Here is an 18,133-nt window from a genome sequence, read left to right as displayed (position 1 = left end):
CTGTTTGATTTGAGAGAGAGAGAAGACAGTCAACAGCAACATTCGCTCCTGCTAATCTCATTTCCAGAAGCATGCTGAGTGAGGAGGCGCTTGGGCACAAAGCTTTGCTCGATTGCTCTCTGTTTATCTAGGATTACATTAGGAGCCCAAGACACAGCTGAAAACAGCCCATGGCAAGAACTAGGGCTTTGCAAATGGCTTCTGCAGCATCGGGTTTGCGGGAAGAGATATTCCAGTGTTTCCACCAAGCTGTTGGCTGGATGGCAGCCAGTTTGCTCAGTACAAGTGCTTCAGAATTAACAGAAGAGATGCACAGGAAGGGGAAGATTTAAAGAAGTAGTTCCTTTGGAGCTGTATTTAGATGCACAGGTTTTAGACATGCAAATTTAAGACAGTCTCGAGGTAAGCGCTGCAGCTAACGAGCATTGATTAAATAATCTGGTTAATTTAAAATAATGTATTTACCTTAAGCGAAAGGAAATCAAATGCAGAAAGGTGAATTTCGCCTGGGTGAACAGCCCTTGTAATGGGAAAACTACAGCAGAAGTTAGTCAGACAACAATCTGCCCCGTTGTCCACAAAATACTGTAAGAACCGAATTACCACTAAATCTGGTGTAACAGTTCTTTATTTCAGTGTCTACAACACAAAGAGAGGGCTTGCATTTTGACATCAGAACCATGCAAAGCACCTATACACCGAGAACAAGATATTGAACGAGTGTCTCTCTCCTGCTACATGTGGGAAATTTTGGCAGGAAGACTCGGTTTTCCTGTGCGTTCCGCTCTATCCTTCCACAAATCAACCAGCTGTGAGGGGTGATAATCAACCTTCATTCCTAATCAAATAATTTGCCACTGAACGGTATTCCACGCTGCCCTAAGCTACTCAAGCGTGCTTCTGTAAACTTTATCAAGGACCCAGTTCTGCTCTCAGTTTACAAGGACAAAGTCCCAAACACCTCCAGCTAAAGGAACAGATCTTAATCAGAGGTACTGGATTAATGGAGAGCAGAATTTGGCTCAAAGGATGAACATCTCCTCCATACAGAGGCTCAAAAAAGGCCCTTATTAATGTTCCAGACAGAGGGATGTAGAGACCACCCTTGGCTCAGAGAATTGTCATGTGCACAGAGGACAACTAGACATCCTGAACTATTAAAAAACAGTGGTATAGAAAAATAAAAGGCATAAAATACCGAACCAAAAAGGTTCCAAATAAGGCATCAGCAGGTCCCGACTGGATGCGCTCCCGTTACGTGCACTACCCTCCCAGCCAGGGGGGTTAGGATGATGCATTAGGATTGTATTTCTGACCTCAATCACTAAGCACTATGAGCAACCAGAAGGGTTCAAGTTCTGTTCGAAAAACGAAAAAAAACCAAACAACCCAAAACACAAAACAAGGAGTATTCTTTTTGGTAAGTATTTCTTAGAAAATAAAATAAAAACATTAAAGCAATTTGTTTAAATGATTCTTTAAAAAAAGACAACATTCCTGTAAAGTAAAAATATATATATATATAGAAATAGAATATAATTTTTGTTTTGTTTTTAAAAAAGACATTCAGTATCACGTCAGCGGATTCTGATCAACTTCCCGTCCGTCTTCTGCAATAACCGCTGCTCATTAAGGCAAAACGTCAGGTTGGCACCATTACAACAGCTGAATCAAACTGGCCGAAGGCGAAGCAGAGCAGGCAGCGCGCTGGCATCAGCGAGGCTGCTTCTCCCGCACGCTGACCGAGCCGTCCTCCATGCCAAAGTACACCACCTCTGCCATGTCGATGAAGAGTCCCGTCTCCACCACACCTGGGGAACAAGAGTTCACGTGCCAGTTAATGCCGCAGCCACCCCATTGCTTGAATCCTCTGCTCCACCTGTGTTTTTGTTCATTAAAAGGTGCTAATGCCTCCACCAGAGGTTTGGAGAGAGGTGTCCAACCTGGGTGATGTTGAATCAGCCACACAGGGAGCCTGCGGGAAGTCTTTTCCATGCTGCCACCCCCAGAAGAAACTCTCTCCAGAGAGTGAGAAACAACTCCCAAAGCTCCCCCTGACATTCACACCATGCCAGCCGCCACTGTTCACTAACATAATCATGAGCATGGCATTTTCAGCCATCTGATGATCCACGGGAGCAAGAGGAAGCTATACGCAGCCACTCATTTACTCACTTTGCCTTTAAACAAATCTAAAAAGCTATCCTGTTAGAGAACACCTGGATAACACTTGTTCAAATGTTAAGACTCAGCAGATCTGATGCTACCTCTGCAATTTGTAGCCCACTTGCAAAGGTACTTCTGGTTGCATTTAATATTGGGGTGCTCCTAACTTCACAGTGATCACTGAGCCACAGCCAGAGGCCAGAAAGGTGGAAAGAAATGGAGAACAAGGGCTACCGCAAGTGCAAGGTGGCCAGACCCCTGCTATCACCACTGTATTTAGGCTTTAACAGTTCTGCTGATCCACTTCTGGGTAGGGAAGATGCTCTTCTCCCCATAGCGAGTCCATTTCTGAGCAGCAAATGGTGCCGAGACCATCTCCACACCAACACAATGGAGCAGGTCCCATCGTTTACCATTCATCTTCCTTGCAGAGATGCAAGGAAGAAGTCCTTGCTGGTTTGTTTGCAAACAGCGTAACCGGCCACTGTTTTTCTCTTGCACAGAAACAGCTCTAGTGATGTAGACATTTGTACAGCCACGGGCAGAAACTGCATTGGGATACGGAGCACTGCACCTGGGACAGCCCAGATGGGCAGTGGCCACTGGTTCATTTAGATTGGCCACTGGTTCGGTTAAATCTGCTCCTGCCAAAGGTCCAAACCTGCCATCTACTGCTGTCTGCAAGCTACTACCAGGTAATTATTCTGATTGCAAAGACACTGGGACAAGTCAAGGCAGAGGTAGCATCCTAGCAGTTTGCTCCTAGAGCAGGAAAAAAGAAAATGGGTGTATTTTCAGTAAATCACCCTTCTAAGAAGCATTGAGGGAAGCAAAGCCACCAAACAGAAGCAACTGGAAGTTACTGGCAACTCTTCACCCAGCCTACACCCATGGCCTCTGCCTGCTCTTGTATTTTAATTGTGGTGTCAGGACAATATATTGCTGCTTTGTGGGGACTTTGAGGTTTGTGCAACAAGATCCCAACCTATTCCTGCATGTTCGGACAATGCACAGTCAGTGAAGGCAGTTGTGTTACGCACTTCAGGGGCAGGCAGGTATCTGAGATAAACTCAGAGATAAGGAGATACAACAACACGTACTCGAAAGCTGACCAGATTCAAGAGCAGACTTTGCCAACATAACCAGAGAGATATCCAGATGTGGCTGAGCCAGCCTATCTGCTGATTCACTGAAGTCCAGAGAGTGCCACTGCCCCTGGGCAGACCTGGATTGTCCAGAAGCAGCTCCAGCCTGGGCAGCAGGTCTTCATGCAAGGCAGGAGTCCTTGCAGAGAGGCTGTTTCATTTGCAAACAGTGCGATCAGTCACTGCTTCTCTCTTGCACAGCAATAGCTAGGATACGCTGCACTCCCACAGCAAGGTGAGCCCATAGGACTACACAATGGAAATGGGACACAGAGCTGTAAGCAGCTCCTCGAAAATACTGTAACCCAGTGCAAACCCTCCCTCCAGAGTCTACCAGCGTTTCCATTAAAAGTCCCTCTCCAAACTGGCACAAAGAGAGTAAGGAAGAACACAGGACTTGTGTGCCTAATGGGAAACAGCATCCTAAGTCACCCAGCATCACCCCCAGGTTTTTACCACCATATGGAAACGCCACATGGGTACCATTGCAGTAATTGAGCAGATAGATCTCTTGAGTAGAAACAAATGTAGGGACCCATAAGAGGGCAGTGAACAAACACACACACATACACACACATTTCCTCCTATCCAGGGGAGAACTCCCACAGTCAGGGTTATCTAGCACAGACCAACCTTAGCCAGCATTTGGGTTTTTTTAAATCATAAACATTACCTGGTATCATTTTTATAGCGGTGTTCACTTCACTCCATTCATGAACTTTGTCAAACTTCCAGTCCAGGATGAAGTTCCCGTTGTCTGTCACCACAGGGCCCTGAGAAGCAAACCCATTTGTCACCACCATGAGCTCCTTGTCTACCGAGCCCAGCCAGAGACTGTCACAGCCCTCACTGGGACCAGCCACCTCCACTGCAACAGTTTAGAGAGAGTCATCATTCAAGTAAATCAGCGCAGTCCACAATAAGCCTGTAAGTAAAACCATCACCCAAGGCAACTGCTCGTTCCTCATTCTCCCGCGTACAGATAATCATGCAGAAGTTGGAAACATCACTGCAACAGGGGAGCCTCTTTACAAGAGCAAAGCTAGGTAAATGTCCTACAAAGGCTATTACAGGCAATTGAAGCCAAAGTAAGACCCCTCTGCCCCAGTGCTAACAGCATGCTGCTGGATGCCATGGGGAGTTGAAGAACTGCTGGACTTAAGCATCCCAGATGTGCTCAGCACTCCCTCAAGCCCAACAGAAGGAGCAATTGGTTCCTTTCTACAGAGGAGAGACAGCTGGGGTTGAGGACAAGGTGTTTTGGCAGCGCTGAGCAGGGTGTGCAGCCATACATCCCAGGAGGGATCAGCATCCTCCAAGGACAGGGCTCATGCTGGAGCAGCACTGATGTGCATTCCCCAAGCGACGCTGGTCTCAAGTTCACAGAGAACGACTGGTTTGCTCTTCTCAGGCACCCAAATGCAATCCCTAGAGCCTCTTGGGATTAGACACATTAAAAACAAGCACTCAGCCTTCAGGCATTAACTCCAGTCGTTACTGCAGACAGCTCTCCTTTTCCCTTGCCATGCAACGTGGGCTGGCAAAGCCCCGCTGCCCAAGCCAGGATAGGACAGAGGCAGCGGAGACAGAGCAGCTTCAGTTTTAATTTAGTCTGGCTCTGTGTGGAACAGAGGAGCCTGGGATTGAGCATGAGCTGCCCCCCACAACTTGAGACCCTCTTTGGTAGTGCAGACTGCCTTCCAGCCCCGCAGTATCCCCACAGAGCAGGAGGTCAGACCCAGACTGGCAATCCCTCTTCTCCCTGCTCAGGGATGCTTGCTTTAGGAGACGCAAGCCAGAGAGGCTTTCAACGAGCAGCCTGAACACCTAAACACACAGTTCATTAACTGGGTATATAATTAGGAGGAATTACACAAGATGCCACTCGTGGGAGTGAAAGCCCAGATTTAGTTAGGTGGAAGGCCAGAACTCTGGTCCTCCATTTGCCCACGTTCAGGTGGCTCCTCTGGGGATGCGGGGCTGATCAGGGACACGTACCGCTTTGCTAACAGCCATCCGCAGCTCTGCGGCACCTCCGAAGTTTTTGGTCAGGGCCCTGGTGACGGGGACGTAAGCCATGGGGATGACTTCGATAGGAATTCCCTTCTTCCATCGCTCCCCGAGGCTCTCTGATTTTTTCCTGAAGACACAGTTTGAGGTGGGATTAGCATCAGACATGACATCGCTAACCCCATTAACATTATCACATTCCCTCTTCCAAACCCCTCAGGCATAAGGCCCTGGAGTGCGCGGCGGTCAGCTCACACGTGCACATGTGTAGGAAGAACCAGTTTAATACATGATGCTCTATTCACTCATAAACCCTGTTTTGACATGTTTTGGACAAGCAGGACACGAGTTGTTTTTAATACAGCCCCGCAGTTGTATGTACAGAAGGGGAAATTTATTCCGTGCTGACAATCACTGAGCTCAAAAAGCAGAGCAGCCATCTCCCCACAAGCTCTGCTGACTCCTAAGCAGGCCTGCTGAGTTGAAAATTAAGAAAAAAAGCTAAATTGAATTGCTAAAGCACTGGGAGCCAGGCTCATTTCCATCTATTCCTGCTCTCCTGACCCACTGGAAGGACAATAATGGCCTAACACAGAACCACCCAAATCCTCCCATGGGACAGAGAGGTATAATGAACAATAATATTTTCACCTGTAATCCGCAATAACGATGAAGCATTTTGCATATCCTGCAACTATCTTCTCCTGCGTCAGGCAGCCACTGCAAGGGGGGGAAAATAAAAATAAAAAAGTCAGTAAACATCAGACTGCTCCTCAATGTGCCTGATGACCTTGAAGTCCGGTCCCCTCCATCATGTTCTTGCTGGTTTTGGTGCTGCCGTTGCCCCACACCAGGGCTCCTTCCCCTGCCCCATCACTTTATCCTCCTTGTCCCTTGCACACACTCCCGGTCAAGAGCCACCTCCCACTGCAGGTACACCCACGGCTCTGCACAGGATCCCACCAGCCTCTCCAGCCCATCCCAGAGACATCCATAGCCAGAAAAGGATGCTCAGAGGCCACCGCCACCAGTGCCGCACACAGACGGACAGACAGCAAGGCTCACCCGCCACCTTTGATAAGGTTGAGGTCAGAGTCCACTTCATCTGCTCCATCGATGGCAACATCGAGCTGTAGGAAGATGAGAAACTTGGTGTGGAAACCCCTCCTGCGCAGCATCCAGGCACGGCTCTTGGCGCAGCTCGGGGGGGGTGTCAGGTCCCACGCAGCAGCCAGAAATGTCACCAGAGCTGGGACCACCTCGATGCCAGCCTGACCAGAGATGAGTGTCTGATCGGCCACCCAAGGATACCAGCCCCCGCTAAACCACAAGTATGTGAGAGCAGGAGAAAGGAAAACCAAAACCAACTGCTGGCCTGCAAGGCACATCACTTTAGCCTCTAGTGTCACTTAAGGACCAGCACGCAAGCAAGGGACTCCCGGGGAAAATCTCGGTGGCAGTTCAGCAACATAATACTCCTGTCTCGGGCCAGCAAGCCTCAGCCTGGAAAAGATGCCAAACACCTGGAGGAAACACAGCTTGGCAGCCTACTTGCCATCTAAAGGGACAAGCACTAAGCCAAGTCTAAGGCTTGGGGAAGAAAATAAACTAAGCTAGTTCTTGCTCATGTCCTGCAGTGTGGCTGCCTGAACTCTCGTCCTCGGGGGAGGACAAAGGAGCCTGATGCGTTATGAAGGACCAGGTTAGAGGAAGGTCAGGCGAGGTCTCACCTCCGCAGTCCCACTTACCTCTGGATGTCGGTCCAAGTCACTTAGCGTTAAGCCGTTCTGCAGGATCAGCTGTCGGGCCTGTGCACCAAGAACACAGCAAACACCATTTACTGGCGGCAGGAAAGGAAAACAAGACTTGTGGTGTCATTCCCCTGGCTGCGGCAAGGATGGAGTATCCCTGGGAGAGCTGGTGGACAGGCTGCAGCCAGCAGCGGGAACGCACGGCAAGGAGAAAATGGCACTTCCAGACCAGATTATTTTAATCAAGTGAAAACCCTGCTGCTGATTTGAACTAAAATGCTCAGATGGTGCAACAGGACTCCTGGGTTCAGGAGGACTCCTGGGTGCAACAGGACTCTTCATACTAAAGAGCAGGAGGCCCCACCAGCTTGGTGGGAATCACTTGCATTTAAGCATTAGAGCAGATGCGGGATTTTTGAGTCCTGTGTTGTTTCAGCTTGGACATCATTCTCCCTTGCACCCATCCAGCCCCTCTGATTTCCTTCAGCTGAAAAATGGAAAATGAAATATTTACACCATAGCAATGCGGCGCTAACAAAAAGGCAAAAAAGAAAAGCACAACTCATGGAAGAAGTGTGGGAAGCCTCCCGAAACAGCCGTTTCGTGGCTCCAACCTACTTTTACTGAAGCGGCCATGTATTTCCCTCTAGTGGCAATACAACACAGAGCACCTGGAGTTACCCTCCACTTGGTGCATCAGTTTAAACAGAAGTTGAAGCTTAGAGAACCTTGAATTGGTTGAATTTTCTGTGTTACAAATCATCATCTGAGTGAGAATCCCTCCTTGCACGGACTCTGCTCAAGTCTGAACTTCCTACCATGCGGTAGCTAGACCAAGAAACCACGGTGCGGTAGCCTGGATCAACTCATTCCCCTGAATTTTACCCACTAATGCTAACAAGGTGCATCAGTCACATGTATTGGCATCCCAGAAACAATAAGAAGACTTAGCAGGTGGTACTCCTGGCAATGAGATACGATTTGAATTGTTTATCGTGGCGTTTCGTAGCATGCAATTTTTACGCCCATGGTCTGTGGGCTCTTCACCTGTGCAGTGGGATTGCCCTAAGGACTCACAAAATAAAAAGAATAAAAATCAGTGGGTTTACATTCATTACATGGTGTCCACATAAAGAGATTTCAGGGATCTGGAAATTGAAAGCATTGAAAAACACTGTGCTGCACATGCAGGCCAGATCCTGAACAGGCTTAGAGTCAGCAGTGTGGAAACGAGGTGGCTGTCTTCAGGCTCTCTGTTTGCGAGGCGATGGGAGCAGACCAGCAGGAATCAAAAGCGAGAGCTCCCACAACTGGGGAAAAAGCGTTGGTAACTGCACAGCACTTGCCAAAACGGTCTCACTCTGTGTTCTCAGTACACTCTGTGCTCTCAGCACGCGTCCAGGCAAAAAGAAAAACGCAAAAGCCAAGGGACAGATACTTACCCCGGCTCTAGCTTTACTGATGGTGATGGAATAACCCAACCTGACAACAAGGAAGGGAGGACAATAAAAGCCTACTGAAACCAATTCTTCCTTGCCAGTGACCTCAGGCAGCCATTTACACCTGTACGTAGCGAAAATAAGATGCTGTTTTGCTGACCTGGGAACACTTCACTTGGAAGTGGTTGAGGTCCAAGAGACTGCAAAAGATAGGAGGCAGCCCCATGTCTGGGGGATTTTGGCTCCTGCAGGTATACAATCGATCTCTTGCTTTAACAGCAACCTTTTTTGTTTTACTGGTAAGAAACTCTGCAGTGCTACACGAACTATCCCAACATTTCAAGGCAGGACAGGCTCCAGCCCACATTCACTACGAGAGCTTTATCAGTATTTTCTGTAAGACCTAATGACTGAACTCAGAGCACTTTTCCTAGGTTCAAATGGGACATGGTATCTCAGGATGGGGATCACTTTAGACAGATTGAAGACAGACTCTCACCACAGTCTACATATGCACCAGAAGTACTGATAAAGGTTAAAAAAGAAAAAAAAACATATCTAGTTTTCACTTTTTGCCCTTTGCAGCAGTTTGTATTATACCCCAGTTGGCCACTGGTGGTTTGCAACAGCTAGGAAAAAAAAGTGTCCCATCGCCCCACACTCACACTTAAAAAGCATCTGCAGGGTAAGAGGATGTTAAGTTTTCATAAGATTTTTGAATAATTCAGGTTGGTCTCTATCCAATCTCCAGGTCAAAGCAGGGTCAGCTACCAGGTTGCTCAGGGTTTTACCCACTCAGGTCTTGAAAACCTTGAAGGGCGGACTCTGCACAGCCTGCCTCACTGCTTGATTGTCCTCACAGTGAAAAAGTAGTGACAAAAGTACAATCCCAAGGTCCACACCGGGACTGTGAGAAGGACACGTGCCCAATTCCTAGACAGGGAAATTGCCACCCAGCCTTGAAAATCCCATGGGTGGTCCCCATCACGTCACCTCTCCCTGCCCAAAGGGGACAGGGTGACAGCTGCTCCTCTGCAGCACATTCCTACCTCAGGGAATAGAGGCAGAGAGACCAATGCCAGTTGCCTGAAGGCATGGAAGCAGCTCAGAAGCTTCCCAGCAGCTCTGCATTTCACCACCAAGCCGCGTTCTCCCTCTCCCTGCAAACCTCTCAACAGCTAGTTTGGTATGAACCAATCCCTGCAAAAGCTGCACAGGAAAAGAAAAAGTAAGCTGATTTATCTTCTGCAATTCCTTATAAAAGCCAGTTGATACATTTCAAGTTCCTCCTGAAAACACGAGAGTTTGCTATTATTGCTTGCAGCGTGATTTTCACAGCTTTCAGGGCTTGATACAGAATCAAAGGAGACTAAGTGTCTCCAATGAGTTTTGCATTATGAGTCTGGTTCACCACTAAAGAGCATTTTTCTGTAAGCAGGACCCAGAGCAAGCCACGCACCAACACCGGCATAACCAGCATTACCACACTGGTTCAAAACACACCTCCTAGCACTACGGCATCCCTGCAGCTCAGGTCAGGGTAACGCAGCACCATCACCGCTGGGTTCAACGAGGTCCATCTGCAGGCTGCATCACGACTGCTTTCACCGGTTAACTCACACCGCAGCGAGCGGCGTGGTTGCCTCCCGCAGCCAAAGGGAAGATCCCCTGTGTGAGCGTTTGGACTAGCGGAAAGCAAAGGAGGAAAGCACTTACCTGAAAAGACGTAGGGATGCAGACAATTGTCAGGTTCTCCTCCTTAACCCGCTCGGCTGTAGGAAAAAAAGCAGAAGCCTCCGTTTGTTCATTGCAGAAGGAAAAAACCCATCAACTTTCACTTTAATAAATTTCAGTTCAGAGCAGCCCCTTTGAATCACTGCAATTACTTGCTTGGCTTGCAAATAACTCAGTCATGCTCAAAATGCAAACAGGTGCCACCCTGCATAGGCTAAGGCTCAGTTTCTACAGTGAGAAATGTTTAAACACCCACCCTGGCTCAGCCCAAGACACCACGAGCCATTAACCTTTGTGTCTCCAGCGGCAGAGGAGCCTTGTCAGCAAATCGTCACCTGGGAAATTAGCCCCATTCCCCTCTCACTCCATTAGACAGGTTTTGCTGCGCTCCCTGTAAACAGACAGCTTCAGCAGCTGTCTGAAAGGTTTTCTGGCTTGTTGCCTTGGGGACATCACATTCATTTATTATAGAACATTTAAATATATGGCAGGGAAAGGACTAATAAAATACAGTATTCCATTAAATGGAAGGAAATATTACCTCCCCCAGGTTAACCTCAAATGACTAAAATCTATTACTAAGATATGATTATGGACAAAATGTTATTTTAGTAATTACAATACTTAGGCATAAGCCAACAGCCCGAGAGTCAGCAACAGCTCTCGCGCCAGAGCAAGCACACGGGCTACATGCTTCAAGGTAACGCTGCTGCTGGAAGGATTGAAGATGGAAGATGTGAGGCCGTATGTTGTTACAACCCGCATCCCAGCGCTAACACATTCAGTAGACATGAAAAGTCAGAATTTGCAGCCTGGAACAGGCACTCCACTTGACTATACCCATTTATTTAGAGACTAATTCTCTGTTAAGAATCAGGAGTGGTTGCAATACTGAGCCAAACCCAGAAAACTGAACCGCAGCTCCCAGACAAATAATTGTATCACACACACAGCGTGGGGGCAAGGTGGGTGCCACAGGACAGGCACAGCACCATCTCTGCGGTTTCCCTGCGAAAACCTCAGTCCCGCTTGCCTGCGGTGGGCTGGGGGACGGCTCTGCCCCAGGGAGCTGGAGATGACACAGGGACTTCCCAGCCACGCAGAGCCACCCAGGTGGGACACACTGAGCTCTGCTTCTGAGCAGGAGCCCTGGCTCCGTGTCTGAGCAAGACCCCCATGAACAACAGGGCTGACGCCGCACTTCTCACCCGTCACACGCGGCTGCTCTGTTTTGCATCCAAGGACAGCGAAACAGAACAAGGTACGGCACCTCCACAAGCAGATCTGCCCTAGGGCTGAGAGTGCCCTGTGAAGGCAACTTTAAACCTCTGCGCCCTCTGTAATGAGGTGAGGTGAGGATAATTACCCTCCCATTCGCTTTGCAAAAATGCATTTCCCTCACTTGAGTGTTTTGCCGAAATTTTCTGAATCACACCTTGAGCAAACTTGCACCTGGGGCAAGCAGATAAACCTAGCTGCAGGGTATATAAAAAAAAAAAAAAGCAGCAGTATTTCACATTCCTCGTTTTCATGACATCGCAGCAGGACTCTCAACATGAATAACGTGGATGTGAGCAAGCAGCGTCAGCCACATACAAACGGGTTAACGGAAGCAGAGCAGCTGCATGGCCCACAGCCACAAAGCAAGTCAGGACTGGGCAGAGCTGGAACGAAACGGAGGGGTTTAGCTCCAGTTTGTGGCGGATGCCAGTGAAGCGCTTTGCCTGGCTGTATGGGGAGAACAGGTGGCAAATCATTACCTCCTCAGGGCTCTCTATGCCATAAATTTGGAGCACAACACCCAGTTTTAACCTTCAGCTTCAAGGAGGACACAGCAGTCAGTGAACAGACCCGACACATCAGCAATAAGTCGGCATCCAGACGATTTAGCATGTTTTTCAAGTAGTTGGGGCAGCTGGACAAGGGGACTTTCTGCGGTGGGAGGGACACGAAGGGGAGCATCCTACCTAATCGATGCACCGCGTGGACAATCGTAGAACCACTTCCAATCCCAAGAACTTGATTGTTCTGCAAATCAAAGAGAGACAGAGGAGAGCTGTTACTGGGGGCTTGGAACAAGGGCTGTCCACTTTTCCCAGTAAACCTGACATTATAAACACATGCAAGAGGAACCTTGCCGAGAGATGCATGCTGACACACGTCGTAGCACGCTGCAGGCAAGGAAGGGAACACGCTGTGCCAGAGAGGGCACGACCACTGTCTGAGGCTAAGGGATTTTAAGCAACTTGCCCTCTCCTCAAAGGACACGTGCTTGCTAAACACCACCACGGTCTGACTCTCAGGGCGTTCAATGCACGCTCATTGCTGTTTGCTGGCACTCCATGCACCCTCTCCTGCCGGAAAGCTGGGAGTTTCAGACAATACCACAAAGGAAGAAGCTGAAACAACCTCAAGATAACATCTCCCAAGGAAGCCGCACAGTAAAAGCATGGGTTTGCTGCCAACGGTATTGTTAGTAAACAGTACGGATGCACCAGCGGCCAAAGCAAAGAGCACAGCAGCCGTTCCTGGAGCATAATAAAAACTGCTCTGGAAAACAGAGTATATAACTGCCTATATGAGAGTCCAGCAACACATTTGAAAGGTGGGTGAGCCTGGCAGCATATGCTGAAGAGGATCATATTTTAACCACAGCTCAGCCCTAGCCTTTCTCTGCATACGGTCTGGCTTAAGAAGGATCACCACTGCCTCATCAGTAATACAGTTCTCAATATGGTTAGACACAGTTCTAAAAGGTGCTGCAGGCTGAGGGTGGATGGGTGCAAATGTGTTACCTCTGCAAGAGGATGCTCTGTGATGTAAATCACTGTTTATTATCAGCTCAGTCTCCCATCCTCTGAGAGCTACCTGCAGCCTCTTGCACATTTCCAATTTTCAATGTACTTCCCCTTCTTTGGATGGGATCCAAAGCTTAAATTGACTTAAGGAGGCCCACTATAACTACAGAGACTTCAGATGAGGGAGACTTCAAGCCAGCCAGAGATGCAGGCACAGAGCTGTTGTGCATTATCTCTTGGACACTAGACATGTCTGGAGCTCTTTCTCCATGTGCAGCAAATCCAGAGTTCAGCAGCTGTGGAAAAAGCCACACCTACAGCATTTCAACCAGCTAAAATCCTACCGGCATGCAAGCTTGCCTGGAAAGGTGGAGCTCAAGGCAGGTCACGCTCCCCTAGGATTAATGATTTCCCTTGCTTCTGCAGGTTACAAGTTTAAAAACCCGAAAGTTCTCCAAAACCCAGTGTACAACCAGAGACTCATCTTATACCCCGGCCCTCACTAATCACCGTGACTCTGCAGAAGATGGGGAAAGCAACAGATCGCAGCTGCACGCCTGCACCATTGCCAGCAGAAACCCAATAGCTCCGAGGTTTCTCGGTGTCACCCGCCTGGCAGGCAGAGCCAAGCGCGGCCAGCGAAGGAAAGAAGGGGCAAGCAAAGCTGCGCAGAGGCTGGCAGGACACGGGCAGTACCGGTGTTCCCAAGAGACTTGTTTCGACCTGGGAAGAGGCAGTTTCTTCTCTTTGCCCTCATTTCTAGAGGGTGGGACAATGTCTTGGAGCAGCAGCCCTAAAGGGATGGGGAAAGCCTCAGCATCAGCCACTCCACTGTAATGAAGTGGGAAGAGCTCACAAGGGTCCCAGCCCATCTCTGGCAATAATTTTGAAGGCATTTATTAGTGATGACAGGTTAAGCACCCTCCCTTAGGCGGTGGCAAGACCTTACGCTAACTGGGTTTCCCAGAAATACGGTTTAAGCCAGTCTAAACCGGTGCTGTCACAATCCCTGCCTTACTGCGGCTCCCACCTCCTCAGCTCCAACGCCAGCCGGACCAGACGCAAAACCAGCCAAAAAACATCCACTTTTAAAAACAGGGACAGGGTGAACGTTGGCGAGAAGCAGAGCACAAGGTCAGTGTGCAAGGGGCAGGTCCAGGTCACAGCACTGAGAAGCAGCACCCCATGCAAAAAAAAAAGAAAAAAAAAAAAAAAAAAAGACTTTTCAGCCTGTTTACTAAAACCCGAGCAAGCAGAACCAAGGCACCGAGCCACAGCACAGCTGAGGACCCACATATGGACTCCACGAGTGGAGTCAGCAGCAACCAGAGCGTTGTCCCTGCTAACCCAGGGACCAAGGGATGCTGCCCAACGTTGGAGATGCCAACAAGGCAACGCACATCGAGTGGCCGTCAGCAGTCCCACAGGGGCTGGCCGGTCCAACATAAGTTTCCAAGACTAGGATTTAACGTGGGCAAAGAGCAGGAGATAAACATTGTGTAAAGCCCAGTTTCCTCTTATTAATCCTCAGCCCTCTGGGGCAGCAGGACCTATGGTTCTCACCCATCTTTCCATTTCTAACAGAGACGCTAACAGGGCCTGCCTTCGGAGGTGTTGTATAAACGCAAAGCCAGCTCTCCCCAAGCAGCTTACGGCTCTAAAGCCCCAAGCCCCGTGCCTGCCCCGCTCCTCCGAGCCATCATAGCATCACAGCCCATGGTTTCTGAGGTTGGTCATCTCAGTGTCCGCTCCAGTACCGGGGAACTCTGCTCCTACAGCTTCCCAGGGACAAGTGCTGTGGGTAAACACACCAATCTGGCTTTAATAAAAAAAAAAAAGAGAAAAAATCCTAATCCCCCTCACACCCCCAGGTTTACATCTGCCGCAGGCTGCACGAGGAGCTGCTGCGCTGGCACCGACAGGGACGGGTGTGAAGGAGGATGCCGAGCGAGAAGCCTGATCCAGTACCAAGCCCCTGGTGCCACGATTTACGGCACAGTTCAGCGGAAGAGATTTGCCCAGCATAACCCAACCCTGAAGTCAGTGGCGTCTCCCACATGTCCCTAACGTGCAAGGGAGGGACTCTGCAGCTTTGCTTTCGGAGACTATGTTGCTCCCTCCGTTAACAGCAATTAACGGCCAAACACAAAACTATCCGTTACAAACAGCGGCTGTGCCCTCCCAGTGCAAACTGAAGGGGAGACGGGTTTTCTCTGACAGCGGAGACCATCCAACTCCTTGGCGGTGGCTCTAATCTGCTTCACCATCACTTCAAACCAACTTGCATGGCAAACATCGCAATATTACCCCAGCCGCTGGATATTTTACTTAATCGGCCTCGCTAGCCAGGCCCAAAACTTTAATCAGCTGGGACATGGCCAGAAACATTATCCTAAGTTTGCCTGACCATAAAACAGCACAAAGGCCAGCTGTTTCACTACGAAAAGTCCAAGATTAAGAGTCACGTTTTAGCCCAAATCAAAGGCACCCAGCTCGTGACAACACGCTGCAGCAGTCATGCCTCGGGCTCTACACCTCGCGACACAAAGTCCTTCCTCCTGCAACCCCTCAACGTGCAACTATGGGGCTTGCTTTGGGTAAGAAAGGGGGGTTTTATGCAATTGTCGTTCCATCCCCCGGGCTTCCCCACCCCACAGACCGCTTTTTTGCTCGTTGGCCTGGCAGAGGGGTAGGACTCAAATAGCACGTAGCTGTGCTCTCTGCAGGCAGGTACAGACTGCTTGGAGGAAAGGGAGGCTGCTGCAAAACAAGCGAAACATTTACGGGACATCAGGGAAGCCACCAGCAACTGAACCTCAAGACGCCAACCCAGTGGAGGGGAGCGGGAAGGCAAAGGGAATTTTTTTCCCCCTTGACTGCCAACATCTACCTCCTTGGCAGCGACTCTACGCCCGTTTCACCACTGCTGTTGCAAAAGGGCCTGCACAGCAAACATTGCGATAAGCCACTGCGCGACTTTAACCGTTGCTCTTCCAAGCATTCGCGCTCGGGCTGTGCCAAACCTCAAGCAGCTCCAGTCCCATTTGACCTTCCAAGGGGTTGATTAAAGCCCCTTGCTGCACGTCCCTCCCTGCAGAGGACGGGACACGACTCCCCCGTTAGGGGCTGTTTCACCTCGCTGGGGTGCTCAGAAATAGGGTGCAGCAGCAGCAGAGCACCCCGGACTTGGAGAAAAGAGCGGGACGCGGCGTTAGCCTGAACCCCCGCCGCAGCCCAGCTCGCCGGAGGGTGCACGGTGAAAGTTTGGAGGTGCGAGGCACGGAGCCGCTGCCTGGGAGGTGCGCGCTGGGCGAGCGCAGAGCCGGGAAGGGAAAAAGTAGTTTTCTCCCTTCTCCCCGGGCTAAAGGAGCGCGGTCCAAAAGCGGAGAAGGAAGAGGCTCGGCGGGGCTCGTCTGTTCACCCCAGGGTCCCTCTCCTTGCACCCCACGACTGTCCATGCCGCAGCCGGGGAGGGGTGGGTTGTCCGTGCCCCCCAAAACCCGTCCGCGCACCGGGAGGGGGTCCGTGCAACCCGAAGTCCGCCCGTGGGAGGCTCCGTACACCCCACGGCCGCTGCGTGCATTGAGGGGAGGGGAGAGAGGGGGCTGTCCCGGCACCCCAGAGCCCCCCACGGAGCCGCTCCGCGCACCCCGGGGTTCCGTCCTCCCGTGCGGTGGGAGGCTCCGGCTCCACGCCGTGCCCCCCGCGTGGGGACCGGGGTCCGGACCGTCTCACCTGGACGTGCTTGTCCACGGCCGCGCAGGCGGCCAGCCTCTTGGCCTCCTCTGCCATGGTGCCTCCGAGCCGCCGGCGGGCCGAGGCGCGTCTCCCCGCCGCCGGCCCCGCTCTGACCCTCCCCGGCGGCCGGGCAGCCAGGGGCGTGCTGCGGAACGGGCCGAGCCGGCCGGGGAGCCGCATGCCGCCGCGGCCCGCCCCCGGGGGGGCTCTCCCGCACGGGCTGGAGGCCTGGGCCGAGCCCGCTCCCTTCCTCCTCCTTCTCCTTCTCCTCCTCCTCCTCCTCCGGGAGGCTGGGACTTGTAGTGCTGCGAGCCGCGAACTACAGCTCCCACAATGCACGACAGGGCTCGGCTCGGCTCGGGGGGTCGCCCGCTGCGCCCGGGCGACCCGCAAGCCCGAAGCAACTTGTGTTATGGGTGGATGTGCAGGCATATAGACCGATATGCGGGGTCTGCCGGGGATGGAGGGGTTGAGGCTTTTCCCCTAAAGTGCAGAGGAAGGGGAAATGTTCCACCTGGAGGTGCGGGGGGAAGCCCTTGCACGGTGCTAGGCGGTGCGGTGAGCTCAAGGGGTTTATTCAAACTCCGCCTGGGCTCCCAGAGGTGTTAAGAGCCTTTCTGGGACTTTCACGCAAAACTTCGGAGCACGATCTGGCTGGGAAGTTTTGATGCGTGTTGGGGGGGGTTCAGGACTGGTGAGGCAGAGCCTGCCCCAGCCGGGAGCGGTGCGGCGTCGCAGGACTCACAAGTCGGAACGTGGACGTGACCAAAGACGCCGGCCCTTGGAGCGTGTGGTTATCAACCAGCACTCACTCGTCCTTACCCCAGCCTGCAGCAGGGTCAGGATAAAACCCGACGGAGGTTTTCTGTCAGGGAGCACACAGAGCCTTGTTGCTGTTGTTGTTGTTGTTCCCCTCCATCCTGGGTTGGCATCTGCTGAAAGCGTTTCTGAAAAATCGGTATTGGAGAGGCAGGTCAACCTTCAAGTACCTCTGCACCAGCATTTTGAGTCCTGGGAGCCACATTAAGACCATGCACCGGCATCTCGGTTTCTCTCCAGGCTGCAATCCCACCAAGACGATGAGAATTGCAGATATTTACCCCTTATTACTCACTCCAAGGTCAGACCACAATGCACAGAGAATAATTTTTTTTTTTTATTATGTGCACAACAGGAAAGCCGCCGTTGGCTTTTTTTTTTTTTTTAATTCTGTGCATGACTGACTTGCTTTGTTGCCAACCTCTCGTGATTCTGCTGTGATTTTTAAGGGCTAGAAACGTTTCCTTTTGTTTTCCCGGTGTCGGCACACCAGTCTTTGAACAATGGGGTGGTATTTCAACAAAGACTCTATT

At 50.8% G+C, this 18,133-nt stretch overlaps 1 protein-coding gene across 1 annotated transcript; it reads right to left on the bottom strand.

Annotated features, from left to right (window-relative positions):
- Nucleotides 1-610: 610 nt before the first annotated feature.
- On the bottom strand, nucleotides 611-17,043 carry RPIA (ribose 5-phosphate isomerase A). Its single transcript, XM_049832039.1, has 9 exons — nucleotides 16,779-17,043; nucleotides 12,213-12,273; nucleotides 10,228-10,283; nucleotides 7,070-7,129; nucleotides 6,387-6,451; nucleotides 5,973-6,041; nucleotides 5,310-5,451; nucleotides 3,985-4,084; nucleotides 611-1,811 (listed from the first exon to the last, which is right to left on the bottom strand). The coding sequence occupies exons 1-9, from the start codon at nucleotides 16,959-16,961 to the stop codon at nucleotides 1,714-1,716; spliced, it is 834 nt and encodes a 277-aa protein (XP_049687996.1). The 5' UTR covers nucleotides 16,962-17,043; the 3' UTR covers nucleotides 611-1,713.
- Between the last annotated feature and the right edge of the window lie 1,090 nt (nucleotides 17,044-18,133).

The sequence above is a fragment of the Accipiter gentilis genome, chromosome 3 (assembly GCF_929443795.1).
Source record: "Accipiter gentilis chromosome 3, bAccGen1.1, whole genome shotgun sequence".
In the NCBI taxonomy this organism is placed as follows: domain Eukaryota; kingdom Metazoa; phylum Chordata; class Aves; order Accipitriformes; family Accipitridae; genus Astur; species Astur gentilis.
Note: the sequence above shows the minus strand (reverse complement) of the source record. Positions and strands in the feature narration are given on the sequence as shown.